This window comes from Amblyraja radiata, chromosome 3 (assembly GCF_010909765.2).
Source record: "Amblyraja radiata isolate CabotCenter1 chromosome 3, sAmbRad1.1.pri, whole genome shotgun sequence".
Taxonomy (NCBI): Eukaryota; Metazoa; Chordata; class Chondrichthyes; order Rajiformes; family Rajidae; genus Amblyraja; species Amblyraja radiata.
This window is the reverse complement of record NC_045958.1, coordinates 57,442,798-57,461,824: the sequence shown is the minus strand read 5'-3', so window position 1 is coordinate 57,461,824 and position 19,027 is coordinate 57,442,798. Positions and strand designations below refer to the sequence as shown.

Genomic DNA, 19,027 nt, shown 5'->3' with positions numbered 1-19,027 from the left:
CAGGCTAGATGCAGGAAGATTATTCCCGATGTTGGGGAAGTCCAGAACTAGGGGTCACAGCTTAAGGATAAGAGGGAAATCTTTTAGGACCGAGATGAGAAAATCATTTTTTACACAGAGTGTGGTGAATCTGTGGAATTCTCTGCCACAGAAGGTAGTTGAGGCCAGTTCATTGGCTATATTTAAGAGGGAGTTAGGTGTGACCCTTGTGGCTAAAGGGATCAGGGGGTATGGAGAGAAGGCAGGGATGGGATACTGAGTTGGATGATCAGCCATGATCATATCGAATGGCGGTGCAGGCTCGAAGGGCCGAATGGCCTACTCCTGCACCTATTTTCTATGTTTCTATGTCTATGTTTCTATGAATGGGGGCTCGAGAAGGCACATCAGTGTTCACCCTATCAAAACGTCCGTAAAACGCATTGAGCTCGTCAGGGAGTGATGTTTCGCCGACATTCGAGCTATCTCCTGATTTCGCCTTGTAGGAGGTGATTGCATTCAGGCCCTGCCAGAGCTGCTGAACATCTGTCTCATCCTCCAGCTTGGAGCAGAAGTCCCTTTTGGCTTTTTTGATGGCCTTACCAAGGTCGTATCTGGACTTCTTGTAGACCACTGTATTGTCAGACATGAATGCCCGGTGTCTGGTCTTCAGAAGAGTGCGGATCTCAGAGTTCATCCAAGGCTTCTGATTGGGAAACACTCGGAAGGTTTTTGTTGGGATGCAGTCCTCCACACATATCTTTATGAAGTCTGTAACAGGAGAATAGGGTTAAGAGGGAAAGATAGATCAGCCATGATTGGATGGCAGGGCAAACTTGATGGGCCGAATGTCCTAATTCTGCTCTTATCGCTTATGAACATGAACTGGAGAAAGGGGTCAAAGAATGGCAGAGAAAATTAAAGCAGGACAAGTGTGAGGTGTTGAACTTCGGTATTTTAAGCCAGGGCAGGGCTTGCCTAGAGTCAAGAATGTTTAACTGCCACGTGCAACGGGAAGAGAACAATTACATTCTTGCTGTAGTTTCACAGGCACGGGCACAGGCACAAGCAATAACAGTTAATAAATGTACAAGGATCAATAATACAATAAATTATCAGTAATACTAAGTAATAAGATGATAACAGCACAATAAATAGCAGGACCCTAGATATTATTGTAGAAGAAAGAGACCTAGGAGTGCAGGTTTATAGTTTCCTGAAAGAGGAAACTTGAGTAAACAGGGTGGTGAAGAAGGTGTTTGGCATGCTTGCTTACTCTGTGAGAGCATTTAGTACAGGAGTGGGATGTTATGTTACAAAAAGGCTTTTGACAAGGTCAGCAAGCCATTGAACAAGGTTCTGCATGGTAGGCTGCTCTGGAAGGTTAGATCGCATGGAATTCAAGAAAAACTAGCTGACTGGATAGAAAATTGGTTTCATGAAGAGGGTGATGTTGGAGGGTGGTTTTTCAGACTGTGTCTCAAGGTACGTTACTAGGCCAAAAAATGGTTGTCATCCATATCAATGATTTGGATGAGAACGTACAAGGCATGAATAGTACATTTTCAGATGACACAAAAGTGAGTGGTAAGCGAAGATGGTTATCAAAAATGGCAACAGGAACTTGATAGGTTAGGCAGGTGGGCTGAGGAATGGGTGATGGATACAGATAAGTGCAAGGTGTTGCATTTCAGGAAGTCGAACCAGGGCAGGACCTACACAGTGAATGGCAGAGCTCTGGGGTGTGTTGCAGAACAAAGAGATCGAAGAGTGCGGGTACATAGTTCCCTGAAAGTGGCATCACAGGTAGATAGGGTGGTCAAGAAGGCTTTTGGCACATTGGCCTTTATCAGTCAGAGTATTGAGTATAGATGTTAGGAGGTTATGTTATAATTGTACAAGACATTGGTGAGGCCACATTTGGAGTATTGTTTTCAGTTTTGGGCACCCTGTTATAGGAAAGATGTTGTAAAGCTGGAAAGTGTACGGAACAGATTTGTGAGGATGTTGCCAGTACTCGAGGGCCTGAGCTAGAGGGAGAGGTTGAGCATGCTAGTACTTTATTCCTTGGAGCACAGGAGGCTGGGGGATGATCTTATAGAGGTGTATAAGATCATGAGAGGAATAGGCAAGGCCAATGCACAGATATTTTACCCAGTTGGGAAATCAAGAACCACAGGATGTAGGTTTAAGGTGCGTGGGGAAAGATTTAAAGGGAACCCAAGAAGTAACTTTTTACACAAAGTGTGATGGGTGTATGGAACGAGCTGCCAGAGGAGGTAGTTGAAGCAGGTATTGTTACAACGTTTAAAAAACATGTAGACAGGTATGAATGAATGAATGAATGCATGAATGAATGAATGAATGAATGAATGAATGAATGAATGAATGAATGAATGAATAAGTTAATTGGCCAAGTATGTACACATACAAGGAATTTACCTTGGTGATCCGCTCCCAAGTAACATGACATACAGTAACAATTAAGAATGATACATAAAACATTAAACATTAATAAAAAAACATTATAGTTTAAACATGTGAATGAAATGTAATACCAGAGCAAAATGCGCAGGTACATCGATAGGATAGGATAGGTTTAAGGGGCTGTCCCACTTGGGCGACCTATTCTGCGAGTTTAGAGGAGTGTCTTCGACCTTCAAACTCGCAGCATGGTCGACACGTGGTCCTAGGAAGTCCTATGAGATAGTTGGAACTCTCCTTCATGCTCGAGGGAAGTTGCCGAATACTCGTGGCCCCAGCTAGGTCGCAGAAAGATTTTCAGCATGTTGAAAAAATTTGCGCGAGTAAGATTTGGTCAGCATGGTTCTTTTGAACTCATAGTGCAGTGGAGTGGGGTCACTATTTAGTTACAGGCAGTCGAGGGCAGCCGTAGGCAATCTCCTTCGCTGACTGGGCATTTTGATTGGCTCATTGGAGTTTTCAGGACCAAGGAAAACCTACAGATAGGTAAAATGCCCGCTAAATTTTATTATACTTCTTAAAAGTGTCTCCACTCCTTCTCCCCCCCCTCCACTTCTCTCCCCTTCTCCCATTCTCTCCCCTTCTCTCCCTTTTTCTCCCCCCCCTCCTCCCTCTAAAGGACATACCGTTACTGTGCAGCCATTTTACCTTCCTCTTCATCGCGGGTGTGAATTTCAGACCGTGCTCCTCTGCTTTCCCTGGCCCCCACCTTTGCGATGTGTGTGTGTGTGTGTGTGTGTGTGTGTGTGTGTGTGTGTGTGTGTGTGTGTGTGTGTGTGTGTGAGTGTGCGTGTGCGTGTGTGTGCGCGTGCGTGTGTGTGTGTGCGTGTGCGTGTGTGTGTGTGTGTGTGTGTGTGTGTGTGTGTGTGTGTGTGTGTGTGTGTGTGTGTGTGTGTGTGTGTGTGTGCGGTCGATCCAGCTCGCGGTTTCAACGCGGACGGTCGATCCAGCTCGAGGCTTTCCAGGCCAGTGCCCTCGAGCTTGAAGGTTGAAGACACTTCTTAACTCGCGGATTAGGTCGCCCAAGTGGGACAGCCCTTTTAGAAGGATATGGGCCAAATGCAGGCAGGAGGTGAGGATAAGATGGGGCATATTTGTTGGCATGGGCACATTGGATCGAAGGGATTGTTACACACTGTATGACTCTCCATGACTCTTAACTGTACAAAATTGTGAGACCGAACTCAGTGTGCAGTTCTGATCGCCCAGATATAGGAAGGATATCATTAAACTGGAAAGGAATCTGAAAAGATTTCCGAATATGTTTCCAGGACTGGTGTGCTTGAGTTATGAGAAGAGACTGAGATGTTTTTCCCTTAAGCTTAGGAGGCTGAAGAATGACATTGCAGAGGTATATAAAATCACGAGGGTCGTAGATTATGTGAATGATCACACTTTTGTTCTAAAACTAGAGGGCAGTACATTAGTCGGAACAAAAAAATTAGAATGTGGGTTGAACTGAAACAAAAACATCTCTGCCATCATATTGGTGGTATATTGTATATCTCTAAACAGGAAGATGGAGATAGAAGAGCACATTTGATTGCAACTATCTGACAAGTATGAAATCAGTGTGTTATTTTAATCTAATGTTAATCTGGCATCCAATCAGCAATAGGTATAGAGGGCCCAGAGCTCTTCAACTGTATTTTTTTTAAATAGTATAGGAAGGAACTGCAGATGCTGGTTCAAATCGGTTAGACACAAAATGATGGAGTAATTCAGCAGAAGAGGCAATGGGTGACGTTTTGGGTCAAGATCATTCTTCAGACTGAAAGTCATGGGAAAGGGAAACGAGAGATATAGACAATGATGTAGAGAGATATAGAACAAATGAATGATAGATATGCAAAACAGTAACTGATAAAGGAAACAGGCCATTGTTTGCTGTTTGCTACGTGAGAACGAAAAGCTGATGCCAAGTCAAGTCAAAAGTCAGTTTTATTTCAATAGCACATTTTAAACCAACTCTCGGTGACCAAAGTGCTTTACATCAGTGCAGGTACTAACATTCTACATACAGTGGTACATAGATCTAACAATACATACATACAGCGCTCCCTCAGAGGACCTCAAGAAACGCTTGTGAGTAAAAATAAGTTTTAAGTCTAAGTATTGATGGAGGGAGCAGTTCTGATGGGAAGAGGGATGCTGTTCCATAGTCTAGGTGCTGCAACTGCAAAAGCGCGGTCGTCCCTGAGTTTATGCCTGGACCGCGGGATGGTTAGTAATCCCACGTCCGCTGACCTGAGGGACTTAGAGGTAGTATGATTGTTTAGCAGATTTCTGATGTAGGTGGGGGCAGGCCCGTTAAGGGCTTTGTATACATAAAGGAGGAGCTTGAAATTGATTCTGAACCGCATTGGTCGGCGGACTTGCGGCGCTTTCTGACACAGATACAATGGTGGATACAGTGAACTCTGAAAGAAATTCAATCCAAGGAGAGAGGACCATGGCAATTTTTTATTTTTCTACTGTTTCTAAATAGTGAGAAACTTCTACAGTATTCTCCACTGAGGTCAACTTCATCACTTTGTACCAATGCCAGTTACATGGATAAGTATAGACACTACCATAAAAACCGATCACAAAACAAAACACGGTTTACAAAATTAGGTGCTGCAGAGAGTGCTGCGGGTGCGTAATGATTGGTTGAGGAAACCCTGGTGTACCTAGCAATAAACTATTGTGTTTGTTCTGTGTTACACTGGTTGAGCAATGTATGAAGTTCTGAATAAATGGTGTCTGTATTGTTTAATTTAGTCATGCCAATGCAGTGAAATGTTCAATTGAAGACAGAAGCTGTACCAATCGCGGATATCTGAACTTTAGGATGTAGCTTTGGAGGGAAGAGAGATTCAAATCAATCTTTTTTTGCGTTTTTCATTTACTCTCCTTACTCCGCTGAAGATCCACAGTTGCTTGTGCCCTTCCAGTACTTTGAGTGTTGGTAACTTATTTAATCAATGCTCAATGTCTATGCACATGCATTTGCAGAATGTCATTGTTCAGAACACCTGATTTTTAAAACGCAAGGTTGCTGTCTGTTAAGATGTAGTCGGTAACACAACCTTCTTCCTAATTGTACTGAGTCTCTCTGGCACATTCTAATCCTCTCCTGTGATCTTCTCTCTTCCCCTGCCGCCCCCCCCCCCCCCCCCCCCCCTCTCATCAGACACTGCAATCTTTTCAATCCATCCCTCCCCTTCAATCTTCTCCACACACTCCTGATTTTATTTCTACCTTCTGCTGCATTGGAGATGAGCAAAGTTTTGTTTATGCCTAAATACATATGCAAAGCAACACACAGAGAGAAAAAGACTTAGCCCAGTGGTTACTTTACATCATTCTGCATTCAGGATCCCATTACACACATGCCGCCTTGAAATTTGATTGTGTGGTGCTTTTATTGTGCAAGTAAATAAACACTTTTTTTCAACTCGCGTTTATTGACTTGTGCACATAGGCCCGTGGCTTCATGTTACGGAAAATCACGATTATGGAACATATTCTGGGAATGCATCCCCATATCCCCAGCAAAACGGGTTGCCTGTACTTAATTCTACAATTTAGCATGCAAATAATATAATTTGGATTATTCCGTTTACAGTGGCTTGCAAAAGTATTCATACCCCTTGAACTTTTCCACATTTTGTCACGTTACAACCACAAACGTAAATGTATTTTATTGGGATTTTATGTGATAGACCAACACAAAGTGGTGCATAATTGTGAAGTGGAAGGAAAATGATACATGGTTTTCAAATTTTTTTACAAATAAAAAACTGAAAAGTGTGGCGTGCAAAAGTATTCAGCCCCCGAGTCAATACTTTGTAGAACCACCTTTCGCTGCAATTACAGCTGCAAGTCTTTTGGGGTATGTCTCTACCAGCTTTGCACATCTAGAGACTGAAATTTTTGCCCATTCTTCTTTGCAAAATAGCTCAAGCTCAGTCAGATTGGATGGAGAGCATCTGTGAACAGCAATTTTCAAGTCTTGCCAGAGATTCTCAATTGGATTTAGGTCTGGACTTTGACTGGGCCATTCTAACACATGAATATGCTTTGATCTAAACCATTCCATTGTAGCTCTGGCTGTATGTTTAGGGTTGTTGTCCTGCTGGAAGGTGAACCTCCACCCCAGTCTCAAGTCTTTTGCAGACTCTAACAGGTTTTCTTCCAAGATTGCCCTGTATTTGGCTCCATCCATCTTCCCATCAACTCTGACCTGCTTCCCTGTCCCTGCTGAAGAAAAGCATCCCCACAGCATGATGCTGCCACCACCATGTTTCGGATGGGGATGGTGTGTTCAGGGTGATGTGCAGTGTTAGTTTTCCGCCACACATAGCGTTTTGCATTTAGGCCAAAAACCTCAATTTTGGTCTCATCTGACCAGAGCACCTTCCTCCACATGTTTGCTGTGTTCCCCACATGGCTTGTGGCAAACTGCAAACGGGACTTCTTATGGCTTTTTTTCAACAATGGCTTTCTTCTTGCCACTCTTCCATAAAGGCCCGATTTGTGGAGTGCACGACTAATAGTTGTCCTGTGGACAGATTCTCCCACCAGAGCTTTGGATCTCTGCAGCTCCTCCAGAGTTACCATGGGCCTCTTGGCTGCTTCTCTGATCAATGCTCTCCTTGCCCGGCCTGTCAGTTTAGGTGGACGGCCATGTCTTGGTAGGTTTGCAGTTGTGCCATACTCTTTCCATTTTCGGATGATGGATTGAACAGTGCTCCGTGAGATGTTCAAAGCTTGGGATCTTTTTTTATAACCTAACCCTACTTTAAACTTCTCCACAACTTTATCCCTGACCTGTCTGGCGTGTTCCTTGGGCTTCATGATGCTGTTTGTTCACTAATGTTCTCTAACAAACCTCTGAGGCCTTCACAGAACAGCTGTATTTATACTGAGATTAGATTACACACAAGTGGACTGTATTTACTAATTAGGTGACTTCTGAAGGCAATTGGTTGCACTGGATTTTATTTAGGGGTATCAGAGTAAAGGGGGCTGAATACTTTTGCACGCCACACTTTTCAGTTTTTTATTTGTAAAAATATTTGAAAACCATGTATCATTTTCCTTCCACTTCACAATTATGCGCCACTTTGTGTAGGTCTATCACATAAAATCCCAATAAAATATATTTATGTTTGTGGTTGTAACGTGACAAAATGTGGAAAAGTTCAAGGGGTATGAATACTTTTGCAAGCCACTGTAAATGTTGGAAAAGGCAGGCATGCAGATAATACTTTATCCCAAAAGTGGGAAGGCCTCTCTTCATAAACAAGATTATCTTAAAATAATTCACTACAGCCAGCGAGACAAAGGTTGTCAATAAAGGGCAAATCGGAAATAAATGCCCTTTCAAATAATTTTTACTGCGCTTGGCTGAGATGAAAAAACATTAATCGAGCTGCACAATCTGCTCCACCTTCAAATGCCTTTGCTTATCTGATCCATCCTGAACTACAGGGGAACATTAACATGCCAAACAATGAACACTGAATCATCATTGTGCTAAAGTATATATGAATGCTAGCTTCTTCCAGCTTCGGACGATAGCTAAAATAAAACAATTCCTCCTGTCTGACGACCTCAAAAAGATCATCCACCCATTTATCTCCTCCCGCCTCGATTACTGCAGCTCCTTTTACACTGGCATCAGCCAATCTTCCCTGTCCAGCCTGCAACTGGTCCAAAACGCCGCAGCGAGACTCCTGACGGGCACCCGAAAAAGGGACCACATCACCCCGATCCTGGCCTCTCTCCACTGGCTCCTTGTGCGGTTCCGAATAAATTTCAAGGTCCTTCTTTATGTTTACAAAGCCCTTAACGGGCTTGCCCCCACCTACATCAAAAGTTTGCTTACCCACCACACCACCTCCAGGTCCCTCAGATCGGCTGACTTGGGGTTAACTGAACATCCCGCGGTCTAGGCATAAGCTCAGGGGCGACCGTGCATTTGCGGTTGCAGCTCCTAGACTGTGGAACAGCATCCCTCTTCCCATTAGAACTGCTTCCTCCATCGACTCTTTTAAGTCAAGACTTAAAACTCATCTTTACTCTCAAGCTTTTCTTGACGTCCTCTGAGGGAGGGTTATATGTATGTATTTATGTATGTACTTAATCTATGAACCACTGTTGTATAACATTAGTACCTCCACCAATGTAAAGCACTTTGGTCAACGAGAGTTGTTTTTTAAATGTGCTATAGAAATAAAAGTGACTTGACTTGACTTGACTTGAATGAGGACACAAGTCCTTAAATGTAGCTTGAGCAAGCCCTTCTGACATAAAGGTGAAGGCATTTTACTAAGTCAAACTAATCCATAATATTCCACTGGGCATGCTGTTCAAGTGGCAAGTAAATGTTCAGCATTGAGATCATACGATGATGGGGTAGTCAGTGAAGTCCCAATGCGTCTATTGCTTTTCACAATGCCACACCTCAAGTCAAGTCAAGAGAGTTTATTGTCATGTGTCCCAGATAGGACAATGAAATTCTTGCTTGCTGCAGCACAACAGAATATTGTAGGCATAAATACAGATCAGATCAGTGTGTCCATATATTATAGAATATATATATATGCACACATAAATAAACAGATAAAGTGCAATAGGCTGTTATAGTTCAGAGTTTGTTTGAAGTTGTGTTTAATAGTCTGATGGCTGTGGGGAAGTAGCTGTTCCTGAACCTGGATGTTGCAGATTTCAGGCTCCTGTGCCTTCTGCCTGATGGCAGCGGAGAGATGAGTGTGTGGTCAGGATGGTGTGGGTCCTTGATGATGATGGCAGCCTTTTAGAGGCAGCGACTGCGATAGATCCCCTCGATGGTAGGGAGGTCAGAGCCGATGATGGACTGGGCAGTGTTTACAACGTTTTGCAGCCTTTTTTGCTCCTGGACGCTCAGGTTTATGATGTGTTTATGATGTTAGTATTGTTGACAGGGATATCTATAACAAAATATGCCCTCAGCCACCTGTAATACTCAAGCAGTTTGTGCTTTATTGTAGGATACCTTTCAGGATAGGGGGAGGAGGGCAAATAAATATAAAGATGGCAACAATCTGATGAAAAGTTACAAAATGCTTTCATCAAGAACAAATATTTAATGTTGTCCTACTTCTGTTTTATGTCCAGAAAGGGTGATTATGTAGTAAATTATTTTCTTCAAATAATCCTTTTTACTTTAAAACTGCAGGTAACTGTGGAAATGGTCCTCAAAGTAATGAAGGAGAATGCGAACACGGCATTGAAAATAATTCTTGCAGCAGTTGCACAGATTGCATCCATGGATTGGCAAGAAAGCATAAAAAATTTGAAAGTAAGAAAATACAACATAATAACATTTTGATATTTGGTCAATTGTGGAAGTGTGTGCATCCAGTTTCTCAAATGTAAAGCAAGTGACTTAAAAGCTGACATTGTCTGAAGCAGGGTAGGAAGTAGTCCTTCATTGTTTACAGTAAAAGTGTACATATAATAATGGTTGCTGATTGTAATCTACCTCTTAAATCTGATTTCACTACAGAAAATCAATAGAATTTCATTATGTGAATAAATGTGAGCTTCTATGAGATGACAATAATTTTATTCATGTTTTTCAACTGGTAGATTCTTTGTTCTGTCAGAAAGCTGTATATTTAAGTGTTATAATACAAAAAAGATTCAAGCGTACAAGTCTACAGGGTGGCACGGTGGTGCAGCGGTAGAGTTCCTGCCTTACAACGCCAGGGACCTAGGTTTGATCCTGACTACTGTACGGAGTTTGTATATTCTCCCCGTGACCTGCGTGGGTTTTCTCCAGTTTCCTCCCACACTCCAAAGACTTACAAGTTTGTAGGTTAATTGGCTTCGTATAATTGTAAATTGTCCGTAGTATAAGAAGGTTAGTCTGTGGGGATCGCTGGTCGGCGCAGACTCAATGTGCTGAAGGGCCTCTATCCATGCTGTATCTCTAAACTAAACTAAAGCTACAATTGTCTAACCACAATTGAAATCATACCAGAATTTTGCTCTGTAAATGTTTTGGTGAGGCTTCTTGTCAAAATTTCAAAGTTGAAAATTACTTGTGTATTTTTTATCATTTATTTTGTTTTCAGATTTGCTGCATTTACGGCCATAGACCAGATCAAGAGCAAACCACAAGGCAGTCCCAGTTCGGAAGTCACTTGCAGTACCATCCATAATGTTTGGGGCAAAGACCCATCATTTATTTATTTGCCTCTGGACACAATTTGTGATTTATAATACAACAAATCACATGTGGTTAAAGTGCACATTGTCAGATTTTATTAAAGGGTATTTTTATATATTTTGGTTTCACCTTGTAGAAATTACAGCTGTGTTTGTATATAGTCCCCCCATTTCAGGGCACCATAATGTTTGGGACACATGGCTTCACAGATGTTTGTAATTGCTCAGGTGTGTTTAATTGCCTCCTTAATGCAGGTTAAAGAGCTCTCAGCTCCTAGTCTTTTCTCCTGTCTTTCCATCACCTTTGGAAACTTTTATTGCTGTTTATCAACTTGAGGACCAAAGTTGTGCCAATGAAGGTCAAATAAGACATTATGAGACAGAGAAACAAGAATAAAACTGTTAGAGACATCAGCCAAACCTTAGGCTTACCAAAATCAACTGTCTGGAACATCATTAAGAAGAGAGCACTGATGAGCTTACTAATCGCAAAGTGACTGGCAGGCCAAGGAAGACTTCCACAGCTGATGACAGAAGAATTATCTCTATAATAAAAAAAACCCAAACACCTGTCCAACAGATCAGAAACACTCTACAGGTGTGGATTTGTCAATGACCGCTGTCTGCAGAAAACTTCTTGAACAGAAATAAAGAGGCTACACTGCAAGATGAAAACCACTGGTTAGCCACAGAAATAGGATGGCCAGGTTACAGCTTGTCAAGAAGTACTTAAAAGAGCAGTTCTGGCAAAAGGTCTTGTATATCAGAGTGATGGCATGAGCAAAGTATGGAGGAGAGAAGGAACTGCCTAAGATCCAAAGCATACAGGGCCTGTCCCACTTGGCGTCATTTGCGCATCATTTACACATCACGACGCACGCATGGCGTGCATTACGCATGCATGATGCGTGGTGACGTAGGCAGTGACACGCGGTCGCGTGTAGCGCCCCAGGATTTTGGGATTCGCAAAATCTTCGCTCGCCACCTGCATGACGCGCAAATGGCGCACAAGTGTGGCAGGCCCTTAACACCTCATGTGTGAAACATGGTGGTGCGGGTATTATGGCCGAGGCATGTATGGCTGCTGAAGGTACTGGCTCATTATCTTCATTGATGATACAACTGTTGATGGTAGTAGCATAATGAATTCTGAAGTGTATAGACACATCCTATCTGCGCAAGTTCAAACAAATTCCTCAAAACCCATTGGCCGGCAGTTCATTCTACAGCAAGACAATGATCCCAAACATACTGCTAAAGCAACAAAGGAGTTTTTCACAGCTAAAAAATGGTTAATTCTTGAGTGGCCAAGTCAATCATCAGATCTGAACCCAATTGAGCATGCCTTTTATATGCTGAAGAGAAAACTGAAGGGGACTAGCCCCCAAAACAAGCATAAGCTAAAGATGGCTGCAATACAGGCCTGGCAGAGCATCACCAGAGAAGACACCCAGCAACTGGTGATGTTGATGAATCGCAGACTTTGAGCAGTCTTTGCATGCAAAGGATATGCAACATACTAAACATGACTACCGTATTTCCCGGCAATGAAGACACTATTTTTTACCCAAAAATAAGACACGAAAATTTACCTGCTTCTTGGAGGCCGAAGGTTAGGTTGTTAGCCAAGAAAGATAGACTTGGCTTTCCCTCAGTACAGCAACATCAAGAATTATGTTATTGTACTGAGGGATAGCCAAGTTTATCCCTCATTGCTGACAGCTGATGGGAAGCGGCTGTAAAGTGGGAAGCAGCTGTAAAAGGACAAAACCACTGGGGGGAGAGAGTTCCTTTCACAGCGTGTGGGGTGTCTGACCCGGGCAGCGGAACCGGCCGCTCACCTCTGGCAGTGCTCTCCGTCTGAACACCTCTCTCCTGCCCCTCGGCGGCCTCACTCATGTCACTCGCAGCCACCCGAGCTACTTCCCTCCCCGGCCACAATGCGGTGGCTCCGCGCCCGGAGCGTCGCGGCTGCGGTGAGTGAGTTGCTGGCATAATCCCCGACACCCTCCTTCTCAACGCTCCTGCCCGTACTGACCAGGGCACAGACTCCCCACACGCTGTGATAGGAACTCTCCCCCCAATTGGTCCCTTGAACTAGTATTGTTATTCAATAAGATCACAACTGATTCCACTTGTCCCGGTGTGCTCCCGTTTTTCCCACCATCTCTCTACCTGCCGTCACCCTCCATCCCCCACCCATTCAGTCATTCAGAATGGAGGAGATCTGGAAGCCTTGCGCAAATTGAATTGTTACTTTCTTTATTTTTATTTTTTGGAGCGTGAGAAATTCTATGTCCCGCCAGCCTTTTTTCAAAATTTAACAAATCAAAATGGGGGTGTGTCTTCAACGCAAGTGCGTCTTCATTGGCGGGAAATATGGTACTTTAATGTACATGACATTACTGTGTCCCAAACATTATGGTGCCCTGAAATGGGGGAATATGTATAAACACTGCTGTAATTTCTACATGATGAAACCAAAATGTATAAAAATGGCCTTTATTAAAATCTGACAATGTGCACTTTAACCACATGTGATTTTTTTTCTATTACAAATCTCAAACTGTGGAGTACAGGGGCAAATAAATAAATGATAGGTCTTTGTACCAAATATTATGGAGGACACTGTAATTATCTGGAATTCCCTGTTTTGAAAGGAACTGAAAATCTTTTCAACAGAAGTGTTTCCTTCCACAAGCATTAGTTTAAGGGAAAGTCGACTAGTAAATGCACACCTACACAGCATAGCCTTTAAAATGTCAGCATAATTGAATTTCTCCCGATAGGGAGTAACTTTTATTTTCCCCAGGCCAATCTGAAAAGTGTGAAAATTGCAAATCTTGGATAAGCTATTTTGCCTTGCTTTTGAATTGCCTTGAGGTGAATTGCCTTGAGGTGAATAAGAAGATTGTCCCTTGACCCTTTTGAAGCTAACATTTACCACTTCAGACTTTCAAATTCTGTATTATTCCCAGTGGATGCAGATCTGTAACAGGGTTTGAGCCTCTCCTGCAGCACATTGTTTTAGGATTTTCACAATTTCTAAATCACCCCTGTCACTATATACTCTACGTCTGGATATCCTGGTGATTTGGATTCAAGCAATTTACGAAGATCAGAAGTCCTATAGATGCGGCACTCTTTTTCAAGACCTGCAAAGTCTCACTCATCATTTTAATTCATAGGACTTTAGTCTAACATTCTGCTGATCCTCCCACTTTCTAACCTTCCCAGTGGATTTGGGTAATTGGACTTTGCCTTAACATCCTGGTGAACTGGTTATTCAGCATCATTCAAAACAGAAATCAAAGGATGCTCTTAAATTGTTTGTTGCCAAATACCGAATATACTGTAGCCATTACTCAGAAATTATCAAGCCACGTGTAAATGGTATTCAACATGTAGGCCACACAAACGTGACAATCCTCCACTTTTGGACATCTCATCTTGTTCTGACTGACCTTCATACTTGCTTGATGACATGCTTCACAATTTTGTAGCACCACCGAAAGTCAGCTTCTACCTTCTGCCTATTGTCTCTAATTATCAGTACAGTGCTGTATTTTACTTGCTCCCTCATAGTGAAGGAAACATGCCCACGATTCTTTCTGGAAGAAGTTTATACACTCACTATTCTGATGAACATCCAACGACTTGAAATATTAACTCTTGTTTCAATCTTCACTGAAATTAGCTGACCTGCTGAGAATTTTCATCATGTTGTTTCATAACTGAACCCCTCATTTTTGAAAAGCCCTCTTAACGTTCTCTTAATCCTGCTGAAAGATTCTTTATAATATTTCCAAATGGAAGTTAAAATCCATGTCTGGGGATGTCGTGCACCATTGTGTGACTTCACCGTGGCTCATAGATTCATATAATTGATCATTTTGTAGCTTCTTGTTCACACAGTCTCTGCAAGCATTGGTCCAACATCGGTCCTACTTTCTCTTTGAAAGCAAGCATTGGTGCTTTCTGTTGCTATTTTTGGCCTTCACAAATTTTTGGCCCAAACATCACAGGCTCTTCACAGACTACATCAAAACTGCACAGTCAACCACTTTCACTTTACTTTCCAACCAGTCATACATCTGCACCTTCTCAGAGAGTACAGAACAGTAACCCAGATATTCTCTTTCTCCATGCTAGAGCTGTATTTGGTTGTCATGGTCCACTGTGGGAGCTCTCAGCTTCTTGGTGCTGCTTGATCCCACATGACCAGTGGGCATTTGGAGCAGACCCATTGCAACCCAAAGCGTGAGAGATTCCGAATCACATCAATGCTCAATGCTGCAATTTTTGCAATCAATTAATTATTAACCTCATCTGCTTATGTACATTAAATGCCATTCGATGTAGCTGACTCCAGTTTGCAACGCATGAACAGTTTGCCACTGTTTGCAATGTATGAACAGTTCCATAACGTAATTGTTCCAAGCCTGTGACCCTTACATCAAAGGCAAATGGACCACAGGTTTAACCAGTTGTTACTTCTTTCAGGCCTTGCATACATTGTTTGGTGACAATGAAACATTGGGCTGCCTTTTCTGAGCAATTTGAGGCTAGGCATTTTCTGCAGCAGTCACAGCAAGACCTATTCCACCAGTACTCTATAGTCCTCTTGGTTCTGACACTCCTATGACAAATCAGTTTCCTGCCAACTCTCAGCATCCATGTGACTCACTGGCAGCGAAGATAAGTGAGTTGCCATTACCATCTGTTGCTGCCTGCCAGCACCTCAGTGATTGCACGTTCTTCAGCACTGATTACATACAAATGGCTATTCTGTTCACTTTCTCAAAAATCAAATGCAGTTTTGTAGAGGTTTTCATGCAGCCAACCCACACACCAAAGGATTAATTCATTGCCTGATCTAGAAATATCTGAAAAATGTAAGTTCATTATTGTCTTTAGTTTTATGGTGCATTTGCCTGCCAACTGTTCTTGATTGCTTATGCCAAACCTCTAACCCCTGAAACCATCTGAAGGCACAAGGTTAATGTTTAATATTTTGACCATATCCTTGTATAAGACTCCATTCATGATTCATGGCACCAACAAACACAGCAGCCTTTCGTATGGTTCCATCTTTTCTGTTAGTAATAATTACCATTAATTTTCCATGCATGGCTGTACGCACTGATCCTCCCCTTTTTGCAGGGCCTCCAATGTATTCTTTACCCTCAGAAATATCACCACTCATCCCACGTAGAAATCTATGCAATTCCTGTGCATGCATCCTAAGTGCTAAGAGAAGTATGGTGAATTGTAAAGTATGCACATTACACTCCCCATGTAAAATTTGATTCCATTAAAGTCAATGAAACCAATGTTGGAACCAGCATACAAAGTGCATGTTTTACCATAACCGTGCATTTAGAGTAAACCGTAGAGGACAAATTTCGACCTCCATTGACATTTCAGCAAGTAGAAAACCAGAGATTTTCCAACCAGTTTTCATTTTAGTCTTATAGTGGTCTTCTCGTGACTTATTCACTTAACCTGCACAAATAATGAATACTTTTGCATTATTTAATTTAATGTAAAATTTAGTTCACCTTCTTGTTCAAAACTCTCAATGACACCGCCATGTAGTGCCAAAGATCAAGGGGCACAGTACCGCAGAACTGAGTCAGAGAAATTTGCAGCACAAACAGAAACCATTCGGCCCATCATTCCCTCTGCTATGAAAGAGGTCAGATGTAGCCCTGTATCTCTATATCCATAAACCTTCAAAGTTCTACATCCTCATGTACCCACCTGAAATCCTCTTAAAAATATTGGATTCTGGTTCCACCAGCTTTTTCAGGTTGAGTATTCCAATTTGCAGATTTTCCTCTGTGTACGCTATAATAACTTCCCATCGTATTGAAAACCACACCTGATTTACCATTTAACATTCCCTGTTGTCAGGAAGATATGCCAACAAATGAAGAATATGACAAGAGTATGCGCCAGGACTATGAAAAAATAAACAAGCAGCCCAAACATCTAATTCCATTGATTAGATTTTATAACATCTGTCCATGATATCTGCTGTTTTGCCAATATTAAAAAGGAAAAGAAAAACTGAACTTGATAACAATCAGATGTCCTCAATTTTTCCACGGCATTTAAAAATAATTTGAAGTTCTCTGCCTGACCATTTATTGACTGCCATTTCCTGCTAGACTACCTGGTTAAAAACTACAATTGGGTTCTGCCGGTGTGATTGGGAAATAACATTTATACATTAGAAATTATACCAACAGCATTTGCCAGCTCCTGGTGTTGCTAGCTCAAAGGAGTAACGTAAAATACAAGCTACATGCTCTCTGGACCTGGGCAATTACTCACCTGCCTTGATTTGTAATTTTACAACCACCCTGAAGCTGCTTCACAGAAGTAGAACACAAGGATATAATAAATAGGAACAGAATAGGTCACATAGCCCTTTGAGTTTTCTCCAATACGACCGATCTCCCACCTTTAATTTAATTAAAACAATTATACTCACACTTAACAAAAAGTTTCAAAATCCAGTGGCACGTTTAGTGCTACCATTCTGATATTTTCAAGCATTTCAAAGTCTAGTGTAACTTTCAAATACCACCGATGCAGAAATTCAGCAATGTTCAGCCACATGATACACATCCTAGTCAATTATGTGGGAAGATGCGATAATCTACATTTATTTTCCTACTAAAATTCCCTGTTCCCTCTGTTTACAGCTTGAACGTTAGATATTTGTGTCACTGGGCAGTTCAAAGAACATGTTTTAATACTCATCATCATTGATTTCTAGGCATCTCAGGAAGCATCAGTTATGTTACCAACGCATTGAAACTCCAGTGATTGAAGATGGTCCTGTTGCTCAAGAATACTTGCATATCCTGTTGATTGTCTTCACTTCAATTTTCATGATTAATGTTACATTAATAATAAAATCTGGTAATCAGAACTAGACTACCTGATAACAATCCCACTCTCACACATTCGGATAAAATTGTGGAGAAAGTAAGCTTGTAAGCGTATCCATTGCTGCTGCTTGGAAGCTGGAAACAGTTGAAATACGTCCAATAAACATAAAAAAGAAACAGTTGATCTTTAAAGAATATTGCAGTATTAAGTTACAAAGTGAGTTATATCACATGATGTGGCAGAAAGTTGGGCAAATATAAAATGCAGCTCGCTAAAGTAAAACTTGTGTGGAGATCTACCACACATTCCTTCTATTTGATCAGTGTTTTATTTTAATACAGTGTGGCCAAGAAGTCTTATTAACATATATCTGCATGTTTTAATCCCAGGTCAATAGCAGTACTTTGTCTTTCATTTGTATCATTCTGCAACTTTGGTAAATTAAAATATATTCTGTAAAATAACAAATGATTGCGAATGATTATAATCTTCCAGTACAAGTTGCGAACTCCATTGGCTAATAATATTGCACAAGCCCTAGGCCTATTGTTCCTGCCTACTCCCACCTCACTAAATCTTTCTCTCCATGCCTTATCTCTTGTCCTGCCTCCACTTCCGCAGCCCCTTCCCACTTACATCTGGGCCACCTCTGCACTATTTTGACAACTTCCAATTTGCTGGTCTCAACCACCTCATCTCTATCATGGATATCCAGTCTTGATACACCAATCTCCCATCAGGAAGGACTTGGGGTCCTCCAATTCTTTCTGGAACAAAGAGTCACCCAGCTCCCCGCCGGCAACACTCTCAGATCTTGTTCCAACCCTCAACAACTTCTCATTCAATTCCTCCCACCTTCTACAAATTAAAGGTGTAGCAATGGGGTTCAACTGTGTCTTTCTTTTTGTTGGCTATGTGGAACAGTCCTTTTTCCAAACCTACTCGGGCACCACTCCACAAGCTTTTCCCTTTCACATCAATAATTGCATTGGTGCTGCTTCCTGTACTCAGGCAGAACTCATTTTTCCCATCTTTGCCGGCCCTCAATTTCAACTAAACCATTTCTGAAGTTTCTCTTCCTTTCTGGATCTCATTGTCTCCATCTCAAGTGACACATTTTCCACTGATATTTACTACAAACCCACTGATTCCCAGAGCTACCTCAACTACACCTCACACCCAGTGTTATGCAAGGACACCATCTATTTTTCTCAGCTTCTCTGTCTCTGCTGCATTTGTTCCCAAGTTGAGGCTTTTCACTCTTGGACCTGAAAAGTCCTTCAGAAAAGGTGGCTTCCCCTGCTGTAGTTGAAGGAGCCCTCATATTTCTCCATTTCCATCATGTCTGCTTTTATCCCGCCCCTTTGGTTCCATCACCCTAATTTGATCGAGATAAAAAGTTCCCCTGGTGCTCACCTTTCACCCCACTAGTCTCCACAACATATTTTTCCCTTTGGGC

The 19,027-nt window shown here is 42.0% G+C and overlaps 1 protein-coding gene across 1 annotated transcript in view; it reads left to right on the top strand.

The window, feature by feature from the left end:
* LOC116971033 (methylthioadenosine phosphorylase) overlaps positions 1-18,032 on the top strand; it is a 139,700-nt gene extending 121,668 nt beyond the window's left edge. The window contains exons 8-9 of the mRNA XM_033017832.1: positions 9,671-9,793; positions 17,453-18,032. Coding sequence (XP_032873723.1) covers positions 9,671-9,793; positions 17,453-17,491 — 162 coding nt within the window. The 3' untranslated portion in view covers positions 17,492-18,032. The remainder of the gene's footprint in view (positions 1-9,670; positions 9,794-17,452) is intronic.
* Positions 18,033-19,027: the final 995 nt, after the last annotated feature.